The sequence below is a fragment of the Typopeltis vanoorti genome, chromosome 15 (assembly GCF_054136105.1).
Source record: "Typopeltis vanoorti isolate ZY-2024b chromosome 15, IOZ_Tvanoo_1.0, whole genome shotgun sequence".
Classification (NCBI taxonomy): Eukaryota; Metazoa; Arthropoda; class Arachnida; order Uropygi; family Thelyphonidae; genus Typopeltis; species Typopeltis vanoorti.
The window spans coordinates 53,272,513-53,299,632 of record NC_143563.1 but is presented as its reverse complement, the minus strand read 5'-3'; the positions used below and the strand labels follow the sequence as shown (position 1 = coordinate 53,299,632).

The 27,120-nt window shown below is 38.1% G+C and overlaps 1 protein-coding gene across 1 annotated transcript; it reads right to left on the bottom strand.

Annotated features, from left to right (window-relative positions):
- Positions 1-1,060: 1,060 nt before the first annotated feature.
- LOC150098762 (RNA-binding protein 24-like) lies at positions 1,061-27,120 on the bottom strand. Its single transcript, XM_090405747.1, has 3 exons — positions 27,003-27,120; positions 19,377-19,431; positions 1,061-1,379 (listed from the first exon to the last, which is right to left on the bottom strand). The coding sequence occupies exons 1-3, from the start codon at positions 27,118-27,120 to the stop codon at positions 1,061-1,063; spliced, it is 492 nt and encodes a 163-aa protein (XP_090261873.1).

Sequence of the window (27,120 nt, the reverse complement as noted above, 5' to 3'; positions counted from 1 at the left end):
TCAGCTTCAGTTGCCATAAGATTAGCCTGATCGTATGAATATCTTCTAATTAAGGGCTAAATTACAGATGTTTATCATTGGTTCAATGTGATCCATTTTTGCTCTATCAAGCTACCTAATAACTCCTTGCAGGATTATCCATTTATTAATAAGATCTCAATAAGAGTTTAAATACACTGATAACTTTCTAATTATATCAATTTTTGATAAAATTTGATTATTAAACTGAAGATAAATATTCATAGACAATGCCAATTGTAGTTATTTTGCTCTTCTTAGTGTATAAACAAAATTACTGTGCAGAGTATAATTTTTGTGTGCTGTAATAAACTTTCCTGTTGATGGATTCAATAATAATATGATCATGGTAATATGATTTTGAACACACATGCATCACATACCCTTCAGCATAAAAACTTAGATCATTACTTTTTTTTTTTAAAAGGAACATACTTTTCTTGATTGTGGTTGCAATGATTCAGGATTTGCCTAAAGTGTATTTTCCTAAGAAAACACACATCAATATGCTGAATATCTTGGAGATAACTTCATAAATATTTATTTCTTCAATATTATCTGCCAAAATGCAGCAAACTTCAGTATAACAAAAAAATATGCAAAATGACATCGGAAAATGGTTGCTGCACTGATAATCAGTGCAACATATATCATTTTGGTGTATGTGTGTATATAACTTTTTTTTTTACTTTCCTTACATATGCTAATACCTACACATGCAAGTTGAATGGTTTCACACTTGAAATGAGACTCAAATTAGTTGTAATAGATGCATTCCATTACTTCAGTTAGCAGCTATTTACTATTATAATAGGCAGCTTGCTCTCGTGCTATTGTACACATGTGCACAGAGTATGCATAAACAGTATTTAATTTGAAATGAATATGCTATATTTAAAAGCAGCAGTTCTTATAGCAGCACTATAATAATCTCCTTAACTGCTGTTTATTATGTTTTAATGTGGAATGTGTGTTTTTTTTTTTTTTTATCTTTAGGACCATTATGGAGCTTTTCATTCATTTTTTAGTCTGGCTTTCAGCTTTACATGTGAATTTCTTGAATTTGATGCTCCTGGGATGTAGAAATGGGTGAAAAAGGCAGTGATGCTCCTGCATGAAAGGGATGAGATAATGAATATTGAAACTGGGCAGAAGAAAGAAAAGAAGTTGTGCTAGGACTGCCTGCTGGTAATACTGGAGGTGGTACAACTGATAAAGGGTACTGTGTTTCAGGACTAGTAACATAGTTTGGATTGCAGGAATAGAAATAACTTGATATTGCCGAAAGAGGGCTTGGTGGCATTATAAATAATCCAGACATCGGTGTATAGTGAGATGGATAGATGCAATGATTTGAAAACCTGAAAGAGAGAAAAAAAAAAAGAAAATATTGAATTAAATGCAAATATAGCTTAGTTAATTCCTGAAGGCTGTTTTAATTATAGTCCAAAACTGTTTAACAGTAATGTAGTGTTGCAATGATCTCAAACACAGCTATACCACATTAGTACTTCAGAAAGTTGTGAAAGAACTTATTTAGTTTGTGTGGATCAGTGGTGGCTCGTGGCCTGAAATTGTTGGGATGCTGCAACTTCAAAATATATACATACGCACTGTAAGTACAGTGTATGTGTGTTTGGATAAAATATCAAAATTATGGTAAAAATGTAAAAAAAATTAAATGCGAAAAAATATTGTTTATTATCGATAAAATTATATGGTTTTGTATAATTCAAAATTACTTAAAAATAAAATATATTCTTGTTTTGTTTCGAGCAAAAAGGTCAATTTTTCTTTGATGTTTGTGTGACTGTTGAATTTTTTTCTCCGTTGAAATCATTGCAAGTGCATTTAACCTATCCTGATTCATAGTGCTCCTTAGAAATGTTTTTATTCTCTTTAATGTTGAAAGACATTAATTGAAATCAGCATTCAGGCTCTGGTGTAGTCATAGGAATTGTCAAGAGAATTTTTATCAATACAGTAATTTCACTAAGAACATAATCTAAATTATTTTCTGTTATAAATTTTAACAAGTCAATTAATTTACAATGATCATGCATGTCGGGTCTACTGTAGAATACTCTACGAACACTACTACTGGTGCAAACTCCACATAAACAACCGGAACTTCGCCACAGACAGTGCCGCATTATGCTAATAGCTCGCTATGAAGTGCATATGCTTGAGCGCGTAGCAATATGACACTGTGGTAAACACAGTGCTGCTAGCATCCCTCGCTCTCCTAAGTGCTACAAGATGGATTTTTATTATTTTTAATACAAAATGAGAGAACTGTATAGGATTGTTGATGATAAAATTAAATATTACAAGCAAATATAAATAAATTAATAAATATATCTTTTTCTCTCTCTCTATATATATATATAAATTTATATATCGAGAAAAATTGGGGGTTCTGCAGTGCCTATGCACGAGCCGCCCCTGATGTGGGTTATAGTTTTAAAGAAGTACAGTAAAACTGAAGTTGTTCCAAACAACAGCAACAGTGAAAAAGGAAGAAAAATTATTTTTTCTTCTACAAGTTAGGAGTTCATATGGATTAGTGGTTGATTGCTACATTTTTAATAATGGAATCGTGCTGATGCGAGGTCTGATCTGTAATAGCAATGAATGAAGCATCTCCTCCACTTGAATCTAATAATAATTATAAGAAAAAGAACAGCTACTAGTCAACATCTAAACATAGTTTAGTTCCAAACTTATGGTGTCTTTTGTTTTTATTTGCCTCTGTTCTCTGAAGCTGTCTTCCTCTTACCGTTTTTTCCCAATGAATACAACGTCCAGTTCTTCAAAAACTTAAATTCTTTCTTTTTTCCTAATCACTTGTCCACACCTATAGCACAACACTTGACACTTGCATTATATATATATATAGGTTTTTTTTTTTTAATGGCCTATGGTGGATGCATGGAGCCAACACAAAAACAAAATCTGCAAAAAAAATGCATGAAAATAGAAAGTGTGTGGAAAAGAGCAATTCCTTGCAGAAATGATCATTTAATGACATCAAGGATTTAATCTCATTACTTAAGGAGATGGAAATGGGTTGTGAAGATTGGAGATTTTTTTTATATGACTTCCAATCACATCAAAAATATCCAGACACCCCTTCGTAGTAGTCAATATAGCTATATATATACACACTAGGGGGGGTATGTCCCCTTTGTTCTCGTAGGCCTGTTCTTGAATTCTGATGACTCAAAAGGGGGGTCTGCCTACGGCACCCCCCTTTTGGGGGGGGACAAGTTGAGTAGACTATTTGAGAATACACACTACACATTGAATACGACCTATGGCTGATTATCTGCAGTGATCGCCAATACATGATACCCATGATCTCCTCTGGCTTGGGCAAACAAAGTAGGGCTCTGTCCACCTGGGCACTACTTCGTTCGCCTTGAGTTCACAGCGGCTGTGATTCCCACCTTATGCGACCGCTAATTCATAAGTAGTATAGAAATAGAAGACACGGCACAAAATAAATAAAAAAATGAATTTTAATTGGGAAAAGATTTTTGGAAAATTTTCTAGTCGTTTTTTCTTTTGGGTGGCCAGGGCCCTTGGTCCCCTCCCTGGGTACGCCACTGACTGGATGGTACTAAATTTCGTTACATCAATAACGTGTAAAATCATTCTTTGATACTTCGTGTTTTCTATCCTAGGCAGCACACTCTTCACCAGTTTGTGATGATGATGAACACTATTCTTCCTTCAACATGACAAGTACTCCACGTGCAGTTGTCAGTAACACTGGTCTGACCAACACCGAGTGTTTTACTTCATCCAGGAGTTGTTCCGTTGGGTTAGGATCCGTGCAGCCCAGAGTTAAGTTTTTCCAAAGACCATTTGCTATGGTGTTGTTGCAATAGCAATTACAGTGTCATGTTGAAAGGGACACATATTCGTTTCTATAAACTCTGAGCATGTAAGAAGGTTTGCATTATTCAGAAGTGTTAAGTGACATAATTGTCAGTTTTATTCTTCCAGGTGCTACAAAACAAGGAGCTCCAACTCATTACATTTCTGCCGGCAGGCTTCACAAGTTAGACGATGATGCACTCTAGGATAATGTGATCCTTAGGCACCTGTCACACCCACACTCTCCATACGATCGGAAAAAGAGTGTAGTGAATTTGTCGCTCCATATCACGAACCTTCAATGCTTTGTTGTTTGGCTTATGTGCAGATGTTTTCCATAGACATAAGAAAGATACTGGTCTTTAAGGTGTACATCTACATCTTTGGGTGATCGTTTCAACATCGTATGAAGGAGATTTTCCTAATACCATCCATTTCATACCATCGATCCATTTCCTTGCTAAAGTACCTCACATTTCCATCGGCTGAAAATGTTGCCTACAAGCTGATTTTGAGTTATGCATTCTACAATATTACGAAAGGATCGGACTGATATAACATCCCATAATGACACCTCCACATTCCAGTATACAGAAATAGACAATCGACTCTGGGTGTTCTATTTGTCCTATATGGCAGCATAGGCTTCGTGTGATTAAAGGAATATTCATGTCCATACATTTTATTCTGATCATCCGTAGCTCAGTCGGTATAAACAAAGCCCTTTGATCGAAAAAACCTGTGTTTGAATTCCACCTAGAACGCGAAGAACTTTTATCGGGACTTTTCAACTGGGAAGGGTTTCCCACCTCCAGCTGAAAAGTTAACAGGAAAAAAAACCAACCAGAAGAACACTTAATTTACAGACATAGAACAAACTACAGACAAGAATAACTGCCGTATCTCAAAAGCAGTAAAGCCAAGTTGATTGGCAGTGATAGATCATATTGCCAAACATGAAAAGGAAGACGGGATGTTTTATTCTTAAACCGGGGTGGGGGAACATTTCCCAAAGCTTCTATCAACTAGTAGGATAAGAAAATGTATGGGGAAATGATAGGTATTGGAAAGTTTTCCCATTTACTTCCATAATGGATACAAAAACAAGTCCCGTAATCCTATCAGATCGTCCAAAGTGGTGACGGTGGGAAATAATGTTATTCGGTGTAACTGTAGTCATTATTCAAGTTAACAGAATTAAGTTTAAGTTGAAACTGTCGGCCTGGTTGGCGAGTGATTAACGTACTCCAACCAACAGGCTGTGGATTCAAATTCCGGCATGGATATTTGTCTTTAAATGAGAGATGATTTTCATCGTCTAGTGTAAAACCACCGCCGCACTCATTGGAGGCTCGAAGTGATCTGAAAAAGTTTCGTGTTGGGTCTCTAGAGCTGGGTTTCCCGATCATATAAAAATACAGAAAATTAATATTAAAAAAAAAAAAAACTATAGGTTTACTACTTTTCGTGCGTGGAAGAGACAAAATAAAAATTCATGTTACTTTGCTTTTTTTTTTTTTTTTTAATTTTCATGACTACAGCCAAATGTGGACATAAATTTATTGCCAGCATAATAATAAATTATATTACACAAAAAATGTCATATATTTCATACAAATTAAATTGCAATACGTGTTGTGGCAAAAGTTACAAATTTCCTAAGGACGTAGTTAAGAAATTAATGTACAGTGCTTACAGAAAACTATAGAGAGACATTTCAGTACGGAATATGTCACCCCAACCACCATTGCATATATACTAGTGTCCAAAACCTAAGGACGAACACTACTTCTGAAGATTACCAATGCAAATTCAGACGAATCAGCTTGTGGCAATTTGTATAACTGACGATTTCGAATAGAAAGCAGGTACACGTTCAAAATTTTGAATCGTGCGCAAAGGGGTTACGTGGTACCACTCAACAGGATAAATGGTAAAAGGCTGGGCTAAGTGAACTGTGTTTGAAGGCTCTTTTCGCGAAGAAATAAAGTTGCAAACTTGGATATCTTGTAATGTCTCAAAGTCATCACTAGATAATTTCACGCGGAGAAGAATTATTGGAAAGCTTGAAGAAGGACAAAAAATTACTGATAATGCCTTTATCAGTAAAGAATATGTTCCAGACGTTTGCTAAGAAGTCTCCCTCGTTCTATCACGGAAGCATGAAGACAGATTTTTGATTATAACAAAGCATAATCGACGCACCACGGCGTGTGAGCTTACAAGTCGGCTGCATTCAAGGACAGTTACGCGGATATCTCGCAAACTACGTCCCTTTATCCACATCGTAGCACATTTTCAGTGGTGGTGTATCCATAAAAATCGGACAGGACGACAATAAGCTAATGTACTCTTTACAGATGAGAGTCGTTATAGTCTTTCTACCGCTATAGACGGTACTTGATCTGGCATGAAGTGGTGTTGCTTACCATCGCGAGAATGTTCTTGAAAGGGATAGATACCGTCATAGTGTGTGTGTGTGGGGGGGGAGCATTATACTTAATGGACGCACCAAGCTACAAGTGCTGGACAAAGGGACTATGACTGGTGAACGATATTGCAACGAAGTTCTTCAATGTCATGTTCGATTGTTTCCGTGGTGCTGTAAGCAAAGAATTCATTTTTATGGATGACAGTGCCACACCACATCGTACACGAGCAATAGAGATACTTCTTGAGACCGAGAATGTTAATCGAATCGAGTGGTCATCGCGCTCCCTCAGAGCTCATTCCCATAGAACACGTTTGGTGCAGAATAGGGAGACTCATTGCCCTTCAAAAATTCCCCTCCAGAAATTAATATAAAAAAAAAAAATGCTTTATCTTTGCTCTGAAGGAGGAGCGGGCCAGTTTTCCTCAAAAACTCCTGAATCACTTGGTGCTACGCATTGTACGACGTTGCGAGAGCCGCATCGTGGTTGACATATTCCATACTGAAATGTCTCTCCACATAGAGGATATCGCACTGCACAAATTCCTTAACTATGTCCTTAGGAAATTTGTAACTTTTGTTGAGAAACATATTGTAATTTAATGTGTACGAACTTTATAACACCTTTTTTTGTGTAATATAATTTATTATTATGCTGGCAATAAATTTATGTCCACATTTGGCTGTAGTCATAAAAATGTTTTCATTTTTATGACTACAGTGAGGCCAGCTATGACATATGCTATAGAAACTGTGGCCCTGAGGAAAAATAACATCAGCAGGATGGAAGTAGCAGAGATGAGAATGCTTAGGTGGATGTGCGGTGTGACCAGAAAGGATCGTCTGAGAAATGACTATGTCAGGAGAACAGTGAAAGTTACGAACGTAGGAGCGAAGATACAGGAGGCAAGGTTGAGATGGTTTAGTCATGTGATGAGGAGGGAGGACGAATATGTGGGAAGAAGGGTCATGCAGATGGATGTGCAAGGAAGGAGGAAGCGTGGGCGGCCAAAGAAGAGATGGAGGGAGCTGGTAGAAGAGGACTTGAGGATGAAGAACTTGGATGTGGTGATAGCCCAAGACAGGAAGGTGTGAAGGAGACTCATTATCAACAGTGACCCCACTTAAGTGGGAGAAACTGCAGAAGAGATCCAAAAGTCACAAAGAAAGTAAAAATTCAATAATTCGAAAAGTATAGACAGTAGCACGATGCGGTTTTCACAGAAATGTACAGAAAGACATGGGATGTTTTTTAATAAAATTTTATTGCCAGAATACTTACATTTGTCACCGACAAGTGGCGCTGTAGCGGTCCCGGAACTGCTACCTGTCGCTATTTAAACCGTGAGGTACATAAATTTCAGATGTAGTGAATACTCAAGTTAAACTTTCAGCATTTAACGTTTATTACTGAAGTTAAACGTTCTGCCAAAGTGAGGCATGTTATCGTTACGAGATGAAGCACTTTTAGTTAAGCTGTATTATCAGAACTCCGAATGTGCAAGTGCGGCTTTGCGCACCTATCGTTCGATGCGGGGTATTAGAAGTGGAAAGGGACCGATGTCTTGTTCCTCACTGATAGCTATGACGAAAAGGTTTGAGGACACTGGCAGTTTGGAAGCACGTGCAAAAAGTGGGAGACCCAAAAAAAAAACTATTGCAGTTGTGCATGAGGTCGAACATGAGACCGACACACAATCGGGAGCTTCTGCACATGGGGAATGCAGTGCGCGTGAAATTTCAAGACGAACTGGCATTTCGTACGGGACTGTGTGGCGATCACTCAGGATCATCCTCAAGAGGTATCCTTACGAAATTCAACACGTACAGGAATTGAAACCAACCGATTTCGAGAGACGTCATGAATTTGCAAATTGGGCTTTTCAACAGATGGAAAACAATGCGGACTGGCTGTCCTGTGGACTGACGAGGCGCACTTTTCGCTTAATGGAAGTGTAAATGCGCACAATTGGCGCATCTGGGCGAGAGAGAACCCACACGCGATTGTGGAAACCCCTTTGCATCAGCCAAAGGTGACAGCATGGTGTGGGTTCACTGCGTCATTAATTATAGGCCCCTTTTTTCTTTGAGGAAGTCCACAGCGGTACATTTAGAACTGTTTCTGTCACAGGCGAGCGTTATGCAGCGCTTTTAAGAGACAGCATCATTCCCTCCTTGCAAGAGAGGCAAGGAGGGAATTGTGTAACATTCGTGCAGGATGGAGCACCTCCGCACATCACAGGTCCTGTCCAGCACCTGCTCCGATCGACATTTAGCGATGACAGTGTCCTCAGTCGCTCTTTCCAGCACGAATGGCCACCAAGATCTCCAGACCTTACACCTTGTGACTTTTGCTTATGGGGCTACTTGAAGTCACAGGTGTACAGAGATCGGCCGACGTCATTGGCCATGCTGAAAGAAGCTATTCGCCATCATGTGACAGGAATTATAGCTGAAACCCTCTTCAATTGCTATGCAAGGTGTTGTGCCACGTCTGACGTCCATTCTCATGAACGACGGCCGTCACATTGAACATTTGTAATCCTAGGTTCGTTGCGAACTGTGCTGCGCCACTGCACAAACTACTGATACAACTGAAGCGCGACCTGTCGGTGGCAAACACAACTATTCGGGTAATAAAATTTTTCGTTATTAAAAAACGTCCCATGTCTTTCTGTGCATTTCTGTGAAAACCGCATCGTGCTACTGTCTATACTTTTCGAATTATTGAATTTTTCTGTTACTTTTGGATCACCCGGTATATATATATATATAAATAAAAGTAGAAAGTTTTTTTACTTTGGGTATACTACACGTTAAAGATACCAAGCAATTTTATAAACTTGGTTTTAATCCTTTTTCCCAAGTAAGCAAATAAGCAGGTAAGTCGAGTTTGTACCTGTAGTATTTTCAGGTCTGAGGCAACGAGTGGTAAAGGTGGAGTAAGCTCTGATCACTTGCCTTAGTATCTCCCATAATGCAAAGCACATCTCCTTGCAGACATGTATGATGCTATGCATTAAGGGCCTTCCAGTCATGTCCTCTTCTCGGTAAACTCTAACCTTGAAGAACAGCCACATCAAGTTGACTGGGAACGCACTACTAATTTATATATATGCAAGGATGAATTCGAAAGAAGAATTATCGAATCAAAAGAAATAGTTCTGGACCCTTCACATTTGAACAACAATCTAAGCTACAATTTGCCTGATTCCCATAGTGCAGTAATCCAGTACTGGCGCTCTAAAATTAGCTGTCGCACACATTCAACTCGTGCCAACGGTAGCTCGCGGTCACCTATTCAAATATGACTGTTACTATTCTGCTTTTTATTAAGCTGGAAAGTCTATGTTTTTTACCTTGTTATTTGTATAAGTCTTATGTTTTTTATTTCTCACCTGAAGAAGTCGGAGCACCGATGAAACTAGTCGTGATGTATTAAAGGTTTTTGTTATACTTTCTCGGGTTCTAGTCAGTTAAATTTATTTTTATAAATGTATACATCCCGAGTAAATCCTAATTTCAATAGTATATATATATATATATATATATATATATACATACTAGGGAGTTTTCCCCCCTGACGCCTAAGGCGCCCAACCTCCCGAGTTCCTGGCTGGTAGGCCGGTTCTTTATGAGCTTCACTTTAATTATTCAAAATCACGAAATGAAAATAAAATATTTACTATATAATCAGTCATGACATGCGCATTATGCTAATTTCAGTAATGAATACTAACACGTACTGTTCTAATGGTCGACAATGAATTTTATTGTTGTAATCCTGAAATTGTTGGACTATTCAAAACAATGAAGAGGTGACATAAAAACGTGACAAATTTCGTTTCAAATTTCGGCTTATCTTTATATATATATATATATATATATATGATAATATTACCCGCGATTGTGATCGCGGGTAATATTATCAATCCGTTATTGTTATCAAAATCACTCAGTCCAAAATACACCATTCCAAGTGAATTAAAAATAAACAGTCTATCATAATCAAAGTTCCGGTTATTGTTATCAAAATCCTCGAATGTTTAGCCTTTTGCGCTTCAGAATTCTAAGAAATAAGAGTTAATCAGGAGAAAATTTGACAAAGGACATTTGTGGAAATCTGACTTTTTTTGTTAATCTTCCTTTAATCTTATTCTTCAGTAAATCATATCTTCCAGGCAAATGCAGGTGGGTAATTTTAATCTTTATTTAATCTTAATCTTGCAGCAAATGCAGAGGGATATAAATACAGTCTAATTGTGATTGATTTTTCGAGTTTATTTTCGTGCTCTCTTTCAGTAAGTAAATTTGACTTTAAGTGCTCGTTAACACAGCTCTTAGCATTATGGCAGAAGCAAGTAAAAAACGTAAAGATTTATCTTTTCAAGTATAGCGAAGAATTTTGGAGTACTATGATAAGTTGCCTAAAATGAGTCAGCGTAGTGCGGCTGTACATTTAAAAATTTCACAACCACTCTTGTGCAAAATCTTAAAAAAAAAACAGAGCAAACATTGAAACTTCGGCTCTTACTAATGAGAACATGGATCGGAAGAGAGCTCGATCTGGTAAAGATACTCAAGTTGAATCAGCATTAAAAATTTGGTTTAGTAATGTTCGTGAAAAGAAGGCTTCGATTAATGGGCCTTTGATGCGTCAAAAAGCAGAACTTGCAAAAACAATGGGCAAAGAAAATTTCAACGCAACTGATGGACGGTTTAACAGGTGGAAAAAGGCAGAGAATATTGTGTACAAGCGTATTCATGGTGAAGAAAAAAAGTGCTGATTTTTTATCAGCTGGTGCGTGGATTAACACCGAGTGGCCAAAAATTATTGCTGAATATTCTCCCGAGGATATTTACAATGCAGACGAAACAGGACTATTTTCGTGCAATGCCGGAGCATACTTATTTGTTTAAAAATGAAAGTACTAAAGGATTTAAATCTTCAAAAGAGCAACTGACAGTTTTCTGTTGTGCTAATATGAAAGGTGAGAAACAAGAGCTCCTAGTGATTGGAAAAAGGAAAAATCCTCGGTGTTTTAAAGGTGTTAAAAGTTTGCCTGTTGACTATTGTTCTAGTGCAAATGCTTGGATGACTAGTGACATTTTCAACAATTGTTAGTTAAATGGGATCTTAAATCAAAGTAAAAAATTCCCTTGTTAGTAGACATCCGCACTGCACACACACAAAGACTTTATCGTTAAAGAACATCAAAGTAATTTTCTTGCCTTCGAACACTATATCGTTAATTCAACCATGTGACCAGGGCATCATACGAGAGTTTCAAGTTTATTATAACAGGGAAGTTCGTGCCAGAATTATAGCTGAACTTGATTATATAAAAGACCAATCTGATGCAAGTGCACAAAATATTTCCCTTCTTGATGCATTGCATTTGGTAGCAATGTCACGGAAGCAAGTCTCAGAGAAGACTATTGAAAACTGCTTCCAAAAAGGTGAATTTTTAAAGAAAAACTCTGAAACTCCTTCAGAAGAATTTGAATATCTTACAAATGAATTTTTTGATAAAACCCCAGACGGTATGCCAAAAGAAGAATTTGAAAATTGGTTGGATATTGATAATAACGTTGAAGTGGTCGCTACAATGACAGAGTCGGAAATATGTCAAGCTGCTTCCGATGAGACCGTTAACTAATAGAAGAAAGTGAACCTAATGCAAGTATAGAAGGACAAATTTTAGAACCTCCTCCAATCAATGGCCAGATGCAAGAAGCTCTGCGATTACTTCACGGTGTGCAACATAGAGAGACAAACTTCGAAAGGCATTATGAGTCTGAGCGATTTATTCATGAACTATTATATTCAAACACGCGACAAACAACACTAGATAAGTTTTTAAAATAAGTTTTATGCCGTTTCTTATTAAAAGTTGTTTATAACAATAAATTAAATTATGTTCATAACAATAAACTGAAATAAATTATGCAATTTTAATATCTTTTGCTTAATGTTATCAGCCGGTTATTGGTACTGAAAAGCGACTGTCCCAGAGTGATCACAATAAGCGGCGTTTATCTGAATATAAAAAAGCGTAACATCGATAACTTTTGCTAACTAAAAATGGTCTGACGAGTTTCGGAAGGCCAAACGTGGTTGGCTATTTGACCAGTTCATGAAGTAACGACTAAAGCTATGTGAAGAGCGTACAATATTATGCCTGTTAAACTGTGTATGTATTCTCCTGACCTGTTAGCGTGTTATACGCGGAATAACAAACAAAAAACTCCATCTCCGTATGAGACCAAATGACTCCACGTTTCGATGAAAAGCAGTTAAAGATTCCTCCCGATCTACACGGAACTCCGACTCTGGTTTCTACAAAAGGGTACGTGTTGTTCTGTCGACTGTGCTAAGGGGGACAAAGCTGTCTCAAACTATCTAACACGTCAATTGAGGTGTGTGAGGGGGGGGGGGTCTGTTTTCATATATTTTCGCCTAAAATAATGTCTACGATTAATTTAGTGGTGCAATGCAATTTTGCACTTCTCTTGTAGCTTCTTATCAGGAGCTACAGGAAAAATAAATTATTTTCTTGCAAGAAAATAATTTACTAATTATATGCACAAGTACCTACGCTTATCCTAATATTACATTGCATAATTTTGCAGCAAACTCCGCAAAACTTTTGAGGAAAATTTGTACTTTCTTATTTTCTTATTTCTACTTTAATTTGATTACGTGTTTATGAGATATATATGAAACCGAAATCTCGGCACAGTAATAAATGCGCTATATTTTGGTGGGAGGGGGAAAAGAGTAATAATAATCGTAATGTTTCTACAACTCAATACTAAGGCCTTTGCTTCTTGCCGGTGCGTATTTTCATCTTATTCACAAGAGCGGCTAGCACACATTCCATCGCTTTCAAATATGCATCAATTCATTTGCACCATTCTGCAGGAATAAAGTCTGTTAGCTGCCTCGAAAACTCTCCACCACCACCATGCTTATTTCGGGTAATGCTGTTGGCATGACTACAGTATGGAACGCTTCCCTGGTAATTCCCCCACGCCGATTTCCACACGGCGTAAAAATGTTGCCTTGTCGTTTGAAGATTTGTTTTTCTGAGAGGCGCTTTACGTGCGGACCGCTGACGAGCAAGGGCAGAAGTAACCCACCCGTCCGCCAAAACGATAAAAGCGTCTTTAAATTTCTACTAAGACGTTTTTAGCCCACTCGTGGCTGAAGAGGAGGTCGTAAGGAGTTCCAGATTCAATGGTCCGTGTTTACCGCCCGATAAAACAAGTTACCGATAGCAGCATGTTATTACACTGTACATGTGAAGCCGAAAGAGATATGAGATTTTTGCTCTTATTTCTGCTACCCTTCGCAAGACTGTCCTTAAATTTTCCCCTCGTGAACTGCGTCTTTAATCAGCTAGAAAGTTGCTAGCATCAGTGTCCCCATCTACCGGAGAGTAGAATACTAACAGCAATTCAGGCAGTCTACAGTTTTAGTACTGTACAGTATATGAAATTAGGGTTGTTGTCATATTAAAACTGCTAAAAGTGAAGATTACGTAATATGAAAGGGATGTGCGTGGATGTATAGCCCTGTATACAATCCCACGCACGCTACAAAAATGTTTACCAATTAAAAGGTAGAATGATTTTTGAAACATGGGCTCACTTTAGTGAGTACGGGCATGGCAAACCCGAGGTACCTGATGCTGGACCATGTCTTACTTCATGTAATATACATCTGTTATATTATCTGTAGGCTGGTCCTCTCCCCTTCTTGCTCCTTACCTCCAATGCTATTAGAGTATTCGAGGGCTAGGGATGATTCTTTCCTATTTTGCTATGTCATTTCACCTATTGCAGCCACCGAAGGGGGCATGCTAGCTCCAATAGGTGTCGATCCCAAGCCCGGATAAATGGCGAGGGTTGACGTCGGGAAGGGCATCCGGTCGTAAAACTTCGCCAGCTCTAGCTATGATCAGATGAGTCTAAAAGAAAGTGATACAAGGGCTAGGGCATACCGCTTAAGCGACGTGCAGCCATATCGCCGTACAGCTGCGAGAAGTGGACGAGAGCTACCGCATTAAGGGCGGGTGCAGTTAAAGAAGCGAGCCCAGCAAGTGGAAAGAATGTTGCGAGTGGGAACGTTGAATGTTGGAAGCATGACTGGAAGGGGAAGAGAGGTGGCAGACATGATGAGGAAGTTGGACATTTTATGTGCAGGAGACAAGGTGGAAGGGGAAAAGACGAAGGAACTAGGAAATTGGTATAAATGGTTCTACTCTGGAGCGAATAAAGAGGGAAGAAATGGTGTCGGAATTGTGGTGTGTGGCAGAGTGAAGGGCGAAGTACTGGAAGTGGGTAGGAGGAACGAGAAGATCATGCGAATGAAACTGTGTCTTGGAGAAGAGCAACTAGTGTTGCATTATGTGTATAGGCCCCACAAGTTGGCTGTACAGCAGAAGAGAAAGATGAGTTCTGGAACGTGCTAGATGAAGAAATGAGGGAACTGGAAGAAAACGAGATGGTGATTGTCGGAGGAGACTTGAACGGACACATAGGGAAACAGAATAGGGACTGTGAAAGGGTGCATGATGGCCACAGAGTGGAAATGATGAACCAGGAAGGAGAAAGGATTTTGGACTTTGCAGTAACGTTTGATCTGGCAATTGTGAATTCCTTTTTCTGTAAGAGGGAAAAGCATTTGATAACATTCAGAAGTGGCAACAATAGTTCACAGATTGACTAGAAGAAAACATCTTAAGGCAGTAACAAATTGTAAGGTAATCCCAACAGATCAGGTGGCGCAGCAACACCAGCTGCTGTGCACAGACTTTAAAATAAAGTCAAAGAAAAGACCCTTTGGAAGCCAGGGGGGGGGGGGATTAAGTGGTTTCGCTTAAAAGAAGAGGGTGTGAGGAACCGTTTTAGGGAGAAGGTATTAGAGAGGATTTCGGATGGACTAGAAAATGTACAAGACTGGTGGAGACATAATTCAAAATGTAATTCTAAGCTGTGATTCATGCTGTGGCAGAAAGCGACTCGGCGTGGCAACGGGCAGTGAGAAAAGGACACCTTGGTGGAACCAAGAAGTCCAAAAAGCTGTCCGGGCAACAAAGAGTCCTACCTAACATGGCTTAGGGTCAGGTCACCTGAGATGTGTTTGCGGCACGAAAAGCTGCTGCTGAGGCAGTAAATACAGCAAAGCAGAAGGCTTGGGAATCCTCTGGAGAAAGATTAGACTCATCCTATGCAAATGCAAACAAAGTATTCTGGCAGACCATCCGCCGCCTTCGAGGAAGGAAATCGTGCAGAGCAAGGGCAATTAAGGCCTCTGATGGTGCACTTTTAACAACCGAGAAGGATATCCTCCACAGATGGAGGGAATACTTTGAGAGCCTTCTTAACCCGGGTGGCCCAGCAGTTGTGGACATCCAAGAGGTGCAGATCGGGGCAATGACTAGTCTCACAGCAGAAGAGGTCCGTTTAGCAATAAAATCGCTAAAATCGGGAAAGGCTGCTGGCGATGATGAAATTCGGCCCGAAATGCTAAAAGCCTTAAATCGAGACGGTGTTCTCTGGCTGACTCGAGTGTGTCAGGCTGCTTGGATATCTGGGCGAGCACCAAAGCAATGGCAGACAGGCATAATAATACCAGTCTTCAAGAAGGGAGACCAGAAGGATTGCAGTAACTATCATGGCATCTCTCTGCTCAGCCTGCCTGGGAAAGTGTATGCTAGGTGCTTGGAAAGAAGGTGCAGGAGCATAGTTGAGTCAAAGTTCCAGGAAGAACAATGTGGCTTTCGTCCTGGTAGAAGCACAACTGACCAAATCTTCACTTTAAGGCAAGTCCTTGAGAAATCTTGGGAATATGCCAAGAATGTCTACACATGTTTTGTGGACTTGGAGAAGGCATATGACCGGGTTCCTTAGGATAAGCTTTGGCAAGTAGTACAGGAGTATGGAGTGGATGACCAACTATTAGCTGCTATCAAGTCCCTGTATGAATGCCCAGAGTTTTGTGTCAGGTTAAACAGCACAATGTCTGAACCTTTCATGGTCTTCGATGGCCTCTGCCAAGGGTATGTTCTGTCACCCTTCCTTTTCATAATATTTATGGAGTGGAGTGATAGGCACAGCCGAGGCAGTGAGTGTGTCAGAATTGGAAGATGTAGCATTGGACGTCTGCTTTTTGCAGATGACCTAGTTCTGCTTAGCTCTTCCACAGATGACTTCTAGTGGACCCTGGATAGGTTTGTAGCTGTTTGTGCAGACGCCGGAATGAAGATCAGTGTGGCCAAAACTGAAACATTTGTGGTCTCGAGACAACCATCCCAGTGCACTCTACATGTAAGTGGAGTTCCAATGAGGCAGGTGGAGAAGTTTAAATACCTTGGGTTCATATTCACGAATGATGGAAAATGGGACGTAGAGCTAGATACTCGAATTGGCTTAGCAAGCTCAATATTGCGGGAGCTTGGCCGTTCGGTAGTATTGAAGCGGGAGTTATGCCAGAAGGCAAAGCTGGCTGTCTTCAATACAGTCTATGTCCCCATCCTCACCTATAGTCATGAGAGTTGGGTAATGACCGAAAGAATGCGGACACGAATCCAAGCGGCTGAAATGAGGTTCCTTCGAGGGGTTGCGGGGCTGACAAGACTCAGAAGCTCTGCAATTCGGGAACCCTCAATACTCTACCGCTGCTTCTCCGTGTTGAGAGATCACAGTTACGTTGGTACGGGCACCTGGTCAGAATGCCACAAGAGAGGATCCCTCAGCAGGCCCTCTTTTCCAAGCCAGAGAGTGGGAGGCCACGTGGAAGGCCAAGGACTCGCTGGATAGATTATATCCAAAACCTTGGGTGGACACGTTTGGGAATCCCGCCAGAACATATGAGCTTGGTGGTAGAGGATCTTGACCATTGGAAGTTCCTCTTGCAGTTGTTTCCCCCACAACCCAATTAGGAAAGGTGGGCCTTGAAGATGTATGTATTCTAAGCTGTGCAATTGAGGTGCTTGGTGAAACATCCGGAAAGATTAGAGAGCAGAAGGAGGGTTGGTGGTGGAATGATAATGTACAAGATGCAGTGATGGCTAAGAGGAAGGCAAAGCAGAAGTGGGACAAGTCAAGAGCGGTAGAGGACAGAGAGGAATACAGACAGAAAAAGCGAGAAGCCAAAAGAGTTGTTGCACAGGCGAAGGCCATGGCGTATCAAGACCTTTATGATCAATTAGGAACGAAGAAAGGGCAGAGAAAGCTTTATCGATTGGCAAAATGTAAAAATAAGGCACCAAAGGACATCGTATATGTGAGGCAGATAAAAGACTCTGGAGGAAGGGTATTAAGGAGGGACGTGGATATAAGAAACAGAGAGAGAATATACTTTGCAGGACTTTTGAATGAAGAAAATGCAAGGACTCACGGAGAAGATGGGGAGCCTAATGAGAGGATGGTGCAGAACATCAGTAGAGTGGAAGTGAAGGAAGCCATAAAGAGAATGAAGAATGGAAAATCGGTAGGCCCTGACAAGATCCCAGTGGAGGCATGGAAGGCACTAAAGGAAGTAGGAATTGACCTGCTGTGGGACCTGTTCATAAAAGTTTGTCAACAGGAAAATATACCTGAGGAATGGAGGGAAAGTACTTTTGTCCCCATCTACAAGAGTAAAGGAGATGCCCAAGACTAAGAATTACAGAGGAATAAAGTTGATGTCCCACACAATGAAGGTCCTGGAGAGGGTTCTTGATGGAAGACTGAGGAAGGAGGTGGAGATTGCAAAAGAGCAATTTGGCTTCATACCTGGTCGATCGACGACAGATGCTACCTTTGGGTTACGACAGATGATGGAAAAGTTTCGAGAGAAGCAACGGGAGCTACACCTGGTTTTTATTGATCTGGAGAAAGCGTATGATAGAGTGCCAAGGCAAGAAGTCTGGAGGTGTTTGAGGGAGAAGAAGGTATGAGAAATATGTCAGGTTGGTGCAGGAGATGTACAGAAATGTGAAGACAAGAGTTCGAACCTGCATGGGAGAGACAAGGTTTTCCAGTGACAGTTGGCTTGCATCAAGGGTCAGCATTAAGTCCGTTCCTGTTTAATATTGTGATGGAGGTGGTGACGGAGGAGGTGAGAGAAGACGCGCCTTGAACTATGTTGTAGATGACATCGTGCTGTGTGCAGAATCAAGAGAAGAAGTGACAGCTAGACTGGAAAGTTGGAGGAAAGTACTGGAAGAGAGAGGTATGAGACTGAGCAGAAGTATGACAGTGTTGCAATGTGGATGGCAACCAGGAGACAGATCTAGAGCGGGAAGGAGAAGGAGAGGACAACTCTTGCTAAGTTTCAAGCTACCAAAACATAGTCCTATCTTATTTTTCTCAAGAAAAAAATATCGCTTTATTACTCATTGATAACACCCAGATCTCTAGACAGAATAAAATTTCTCTTCTTCATTTCTCTTCCTTACACCTTTAGACTTTCTTTGTACAAACACTGTCGAAGCTGTCTCGCTTTCCAAAAATTCAGATGTCCTTTTATGCTCAAGACATCACTTCTGACCTGTACAGCTGCTGTTCCTATATAACTACCCCCCCCCTTTTAACGTACTGTTCTCTCATTTGTGGTGGAATGCTTGATGCAATTCATTTTCTGTGTTGTCTTTTTTCATAGGCGTTTTCGTTGGCTCTGTTTTACTGACTGGCTTTCATCGTTCCTCCTCTTTCCTCTCAGTCTGTAATTTCTCCTCCTCCTCTTTACATTCCATCTTTTCTGCAACAATCTTCCTCACGCTATTATTAAAATCTCTGTGATTAAGAACGACTATTTTATTTTATTTGTAATCCAAATAAATTCAAACGAAAGACAGAGCCATGCTTTCATTCATATGCTAACTTCTATTTGAATAAACGAATGAATACATCAATGAAAAGAAGAGGTCGGCTGAGGCGCGAGTGTCTCATTTAGAGCCGCCCTAATGAAGTGCTCCTCACACCTCATTCGTTATGAAACTTAATTCTAGAATCAGAAGTGCGAACATAAACGTTAAATAGGGAAAAGTCTTACCCAAAGTCACTGGACATCAAAGCATGATAACCACTCCTTGAAGGCATATAAACTCCTGAAAAGAATGTAATACAAATTAAAATGATAATTTATATATTTAGTTATAAAAATACTCGGAATAATCTGAAAAATAATTTGCAATTTTGAAAATTTTGGGAAGGGTACTAGAGAACATGACAGGTAACAGAGATGCTCTGTTCCTACAGAAGAGTTTAAATAAACAATATGGGCAGAGAAACGCGAATAGGATGCCATTTCAAAAAGCTCCCCCTCCCGAGTTACAAAGTTTTGCGCTTGGGAAGGCTAAAACAAGAATATAATTTTCCTATCTAGTATTACATGTCATTTCAGTATTGCCAAATCTAGGGATTGTACTTTTTGAATTTATGAGTTCATCCTTATTTCTATATATTTTCTCTATCTATTTCATATTTATTTCAAATTCATGCTTATTTCTATAGCACGAAGTATAATACGAGAAAGTTCAGGATTTATAACAAGTTGAAACTGAGAAGGTATACTGCAAAGATCGTTGAGACAACAACAGTCTTTGCAAAAACGCTCACTACACACAAATGAAAAGTAAACACAACGAGATAAGTGTGTCACATTGTATGAAGCCTTAATGCAGAGAACAACGCCTAATTTCGGAACAATGCAATGTCGACAATGAGGGGAAGGTTGAGAGATAGAGAGAATATGAATTACACAGCTTAATAAATGAACAGGAGAATCAAAGCTATCCCTGAGACACAAAATGAGCAGAGAAGCAAACTGATACACAAGAGATTATTGGAGAGTAAGAAAGAGAGGATGCCTCTTGAAGTTATAGAAAGGTATGATGAGTAAGAGAGGGGGAAATCTATTTTTCTTCGAGTTCAAAGCATTGCGAAAGGGTAGGAGAACCGTGAGAGAGAAAATGTGAACGAATTTAAGATGCGCGGACAGACATTCGTGTAGTTGATCCTTCCCACAATTAGTCTTTTAGATGCCATCGAGGAATGCCGGTAATAATAATAATTAGAGACTTAAAAATAAAAAGACTTGCTTTCATCTTGGTCAGCAAATGCATATATAAATTAATTTAAATTATTTTGCATATTAAAAAAAAAAGTGTTTTTTTTTTTTTTTTCCGTGTCTGGTCACATTCATTGCTCTTTTTGTTTTCTCAAAACAGAAAGAAAGAGAAATGATGCGACTTTCTTCGCATAAAAGTTCCTAAAATCCATTTCCTTCCCTGCTCACACTTGAGAGGACACTGGTAGTTGAAAGTGCTCTCCGCTATGTTGGGTAGCAGCAAGAAATAAAAGTGGTTGATCTTTCGTTGTCAGAATAGTAGCGGAACAGTAGGGCAGAACAGATGACAAAACAACAGAGTAAAACAGATGATAAAAAATGTTTTAAAAAATGAATGCACATCCGTATATTTAAAAAATATTAAGCTAGTTTTTTTTACATTGCACGTTTACTTAATAACACAGAATCTGCATGCGTTTGTAATTAAAAGGATACTTTTGATTACAAAAATATCAAATTAGCAAAATCAGATTTAAAAAAAACCAAAAAAACTTGTCATCCTAATATAGCAGTTGGGAGAACAACGCCGACATACAATTTCGGACGGGAAAATACTTCAATTTATTATTATTATTAACCGAAGGTAAGTTAACCGATACTATATAGTATTGCAAGGTTTTTCCCGCACGAGAATTCAGGTTCTCCTCTCATAACAGGCAAACCGGCGAAAGAACAAACATATAGGTTTGTGACCTTCCCCGAAGTCTTAGAACTCCACTTAACTGCCAAGATAATAATACAATTTTCGGCTGTCTGAGGTACAGTACAGTAACGGGGGTATGATGCGCCTCTGGCGAGTGTCTAACTTGCGCCCCCCCCTAACCCAAAAATTTCGAAAAAATTTAAATGTAACAAGTTAAATTTTGTTAAATGAAATATGTTAAATACTTACTATTAACTCCATCAAAATGAGTTGGTTGAAGAATTTGTGTATCTAAAGCGGCGTATTGCGAAATTAAAACATACAATATAAAATAGCGGACTTTTATATCTATTTATTTATTTTTAACGTTTTGTGCCCCAAACTAGTTGCGCCCGTGGTGGGCGCCTCTTTCGCAACGACCTCGTTACGGCACTGCTGAGGTATCCTAATCTTGATACTCAATCATCAATGCGTAGCCCATCTCCCACTTATTCAAGTATGTGAAATAATTTTTGTTATTAAAATTATATCAGCATTATTGCTCCAAATAATGTGAGACCTGTCCATCATCAGTCAACTTTATATATCAACCAGTTCTGACTAAATATATTCGATATATGCAAATTACTTCATTACAGAAACCCATTTTAATCATAAATATTTATAATTCTAAAAATGCTTCATTTCTTAAGCTATGTTAATTGAAAATAGGAAAATGAAATTTTAGTAGCCATGAATATTTCAGATTATTTTTGTTTTCGTTTTTTATGTTTTATTCTGCAATTTCTGCATTAGATTATATTATCGTTCTACTAACTACAGGCACTTCGTCCTTTGTGAATTACAACTGCCGTTATTCTCTTAAATTAAATTTTCCGATTTGGAGCAAATAGAGTATTCATGGAAATCATCTTAATTAAAGAAAACTTGCAGGAATGGAACTCATTACATTCGTTTTTTATTTTTCTTAAATTTATTGAAATCCACTTTCTTAACTAAAAACGGTTCGTTAAATCTACGCTTTCAGCAATTTTAATATCTAGTTGCTTTTGAAATACTGCGAGCCCATATAAAATATTGAAATAAACAAACAGGTAGCGACATTAAACATTCATTATGATTAGTACGTTTCCATGGAAAAATGCCTGTAAAACACGTGACGTTTTCCGGCATAAATTGTGATGTTGGCAAGTAAGCAACGCCATATTGGTCGATGAAAAGTATAGTTTCGTAAAACAACACAGGAAACAAACAACTGCTTAATATGTCTAAATAACAAAGCTAGAAAACAAAAATGAAGTAACTAATATATAAAATATGTCAACTATATCAGATATCCTTTTTATTTTAAAGAATGTCTGCAATTTTACGAAGTAACTTAAGAGCCTTACTTACATGATTATTGTATTAAATGAACGTATAAAATTGACTTGTTTGTCTAGCTGTTAATTAGGCTGATGAATTTTGAGGTCTGTAAAAATTTTATTCAAATTAGCTGATACTTCTGCAATTTCTTAATCAACGTTAATGAACAGCAATATTATATTACTAGAATTAGTCTTCTTTATAATGATGGCTATTCTGTTAAACTGTTCAACAGTTTTGTGGATTACTTATTATTATAATTATTTCCATCCCGAATGGTTTGAGATTTTTATTGGATTAAAAAAAAAGTGTATAAATAAAATAAAGGAGATATGTGAATGTCTCATGAACCCTACTTTCCAAGCTTGTTTTTAAATGATCCCAACGACACCAAGCAATATGCCCAATTAGCCATGCTGATTTTGTTGAATGGGGAGGTTTCACGACATACGGTGTTGAGGTGACCTCTGGAGGAGCGTCTCCATAACGAGGTTGGAAGGATCACGCGACATGCGCCCTTTGGTTAGAAAAGACCTGGGTTCGACTCTCGTCGCTGACATGAGAAACATCTCTCCAAAATAAAATACATTTTCAAATGAATTAGCCACTCTCTTACACAAGTGGGAGAACTTATTCCTCCTGGATAACTCGGCTGTTCATCCCACAAAGAGACATTCAGGCCTGAGAACATTCGAAAACATGGATCGAGAAAGGGGGGGGGGGTGCCTAAGAAAAGCTTGAATTTAGAGGATGAGATAATATCCGAAAATTTGAGTGGGGCTGCGCTTAGAGAACTAGTACAACCGTACAACAACAAACCATCCCATGGCAATGTGCTAATTTATATGAAATTTTATGAAGGTTGCTTATGGCTTCAGAAATTAAAAGAAAATACATAGACAGAGAGAGATCGAAAGTAACGATATTTTTAATGAAATTTTTATAGTCATTCCTGTGACAAAATGTCGTAGTATTCCAAGACCATCCTCATCGTCTATTGTCGCGTTGTCATCATTATAAATAACTAAAATAAAAAACTGTAAATTTAAACTTTAAAATTCTCAGATAATGCATACACACCACCATATTTCGAAATCATATCAATCAAATAATAAATTCTGTCTGTATTGAGGTTTTTTTTTTTTTTTTCTGTAAAGATATTTTTAAGAATTTTTAAAATACAAGAGGGGTACTAATACTAATCTGAAAAACATCAAAAAATCTCAAAAAATGTTAACATGTAATCATTCTAAAATTTAGAGTGATTGCATGTTAAATATCAAAAGATATATTTAGAATCTAAATATACCTTTTTGCAACACCATTTAAGAAAAGTTCTTTCCCTACGTCAACTATTGTATATTAAGAGATAAATTATTAAGTATACACTCTCTTTTACGAGTACAGAAATGCAAAATAAAGAGAGAGAGTTTTTTTTTTCACCAGCAATAATCTAGAAAGTATACTCTAAGCAGTTCCATAACTGTGATGTTCACCCCCCTCCCCCCTTCTCCTAACAAGACAACAAGCTTTGAACTTCCCGAGAATTTTTTGCTTTCGTTAGGATATTTGCAAGAGTAAGTTTGGGATGCACAAGTGCGCTTACCAAGTGGCATAACCAAAATATTTCTTGGCAAGAGGGACGCGAGGTATTGGGCTTATCATGTGCCTCCAACTTTTACTTTGAACCCAAAATAATCAAGCAAAACTTTTTGATTTGGCATGTAAAATAAACGCTAAATTATAATCATAGAATATCAAGCAGAACATATTATACTTATTTATTCAAACATAAGAAGTATATGTTAATAGGAATATAATATGACATAATATATTAGATATTTACAATGTTTTCAAAGGCTTAATTGGAAAATACTATTTACAAGATGTTCAATTGTAGCGAGGCCAGTTCGTTCAGCAGTACTTCGCTCTCAGCCATGTAAGAAGACTTTTACAAGGGAATTCAGTTGGGAGAAGATAAAAATTCAGATTTTAAGAGCAATCAAAAAAGGACAACGAGTCCGTCAGCTACTCCCCTCGAGTTCACTTAAACAGCAATATATCACAAGTGGTATGTAAGGGATGTTTTTTATAGTTGACTTTATTTTCTTAAAAGCTTGCGAAGTTACCTGTTGGCAAGTCACTGTTTATTAAAAACAGAAACGTAATTTGAACGTCATTATTTAGCACAAACTCTCATAATTTATATCGTGTATACCAGTAGTTATATGCGTGCTCAATAATTGGTAGTACTAACAAAAATAAAAATAGCAATGGTGGTGTAGTCTTCGGGGAATCTACTGCTTGCACGCGACTAGAATACCGGTGCTGTATGATGTTACTAGTAATCATTAAAACGCAGAACAAAACGTAAAAAAAAAAAAAAAAAAAAAAAAAAAAAAAAAAAAAAAAATGCTACTGAGATTTTTTCCCCAACACTTAATGCATCTAATGACAGTGATTTTCCCTATCCCAATGCACTCAATCTCCCCAGTGTCCCCTTTATTACTCCAGGGAAATTTCCACAAGTGTATTAATGATCATGTACATAATGCTATTTGCAATCAAGAGTAACAACTAAATGTCACGTTGCAGATATCTGCTTAAAAATATTTAGCAAGTCCAATGAGAATTTCACTTGCTCCGAAATACTGCAAACTTTCGTTTGAGTCCAAGAAGTTCCGGAAAATAGTGACATGAGTAAGTCACTATTAGAGGAAGAATCTACCATGACGAGCAATGCTGTTCACACAAACTGCATCAATCCATCAAAGATGAAGAGAGAGAGAGAGAGAGAGAAAGAAAGAAAGAAAGCATCCTTTTGCATAACGCATGCTCAAACTCAGTACTACTACCTCCACCAGCTGGAATGTGTTCAAAGTTACAGGATAAAGTTGCCCATAGTTTAAAATACAAAAGCAAAGGCGTGCAAAACAATGCAATTTTTTCGGTCTACGTGCGTCATTGTAATCAGATCTTGTAATTCTATTTGAAATCAGGAATCCATCCTGTAATCGAATCCTGTTGCTCGATGCCTCTTCTCTCATGTGGAATTATACAACAAAAATCTTCGAATTGCCTGCCGAATTCGAATTGTTCTAGAAGAAGAAGAATTTTAGATACGTGGTTATTCCGATGGTAACCATTCTTGATAACTTTCTTGTCGCGATCGCTGGATTCAGCGCTGTCATAAGAGTGATCTTGTCTGTTTTGTTTAAAGACAGCAGCTTTAAATACTCTGGTGAAATTACTGATATCACTTGTTTTCGTTTTGTTCCCTCGTCCTTCGTACACTGCTGTTTATATAGATCAGTACTATATAGCAACAAGTGTATCACAAAACCGCAAACCCAAATTTGTCCCATGCACGGTACAGAAATGCATGCGATAAATCGAATCGATTTGGCCCATTCTTTATTTTATTTCTAGTAGAGATATTGTTTATAATGGCTACTTCGAAATCTTTCTTAATTTATAGTTGTACCCTAACTGACTTGACATCAGGGCAACATTTCCGAATCCAACGAGTTACTAGCATCACATTTGTATTTCCACTAACGGCTGCACAATACAAAATAAATAAATAAATAAATAAATAAAAACATTTTGAAATGGTTTTCATCATGATGTATACCATAACTATATTTGAGAGTGATGTAAGCAAGCATATTTTGGAGGCTGTTTCATTTTTATTCTGCTTATTATTTTTTCTACTGACTTAAGAGTTTTTGAGATTCAGCATCCGTAAGCATCAATATTGGTGTTTATTTACAATAGTATATTAACAAAATGAACCAGTGCTAGGTTGAATTGAAAAGTTTAGCATTATCTCTACATCTAAGGTCACAAGGCGTCTATGTATTGCATTTCTCAAACTGCGTGTTCTAGGACGACCACTTTGTCGGTTCTTTTGAAAGAAAATCTTGCGCGCCACCTTAACTTTTGCCTCGCATGAAAAACTAAATTTTTGATGATAACGATGCCGGTCGTGTTTCCTTCCTCCTACAAACGCTGTAACTATGGTGACACGATTACCATGGTTACGAAATTCCGGAAAACACCTGTGAAGAAGCGGTAAGTGATGAGCAATTGTAATTTAGCACAACCAGAACTGCCGCTTCCAACTACTACCGATATTTCAAGAACTGTTTGTTGGCGATGGCGATTTCTTTAGCTGAAAAATATAAAATCTCATAATTTGACCAGTGAGAAAGCGGGAAAGAACCGTTTCACATTTTCATTCCTTGCAATAAATAAATAAAAGCAAAAAAAAAAAAAAAAAATTCTCACTTTAATAAAAATAATGGTTTTACTTTATATACTACAATAAGCAATTCATTGACAGATATCTGAACGCAGACATCACATGCACTAATTGAATCCAGGAGGCCAGTGTTATGTTACATGCCTTCTTAGAAGGTACAAAAATTATATATATTTTTCGTAACAGAAAATTCAAGCGAATACTACAAAAAAATTCCTACGAATATACTACTGTCCTTAAAAAATTCTATACTACACTGTTTCAAAGGTGTTCCTACCATTTTGTCCTTCACGAGATTTTGCACCGAGGTACGCAAGATTCACATTCGCCTTTCGACCATCGATGATCGGATTGGTTTCCTTAACTGCTCGTTCAGCAGCTATACGATCGACCAT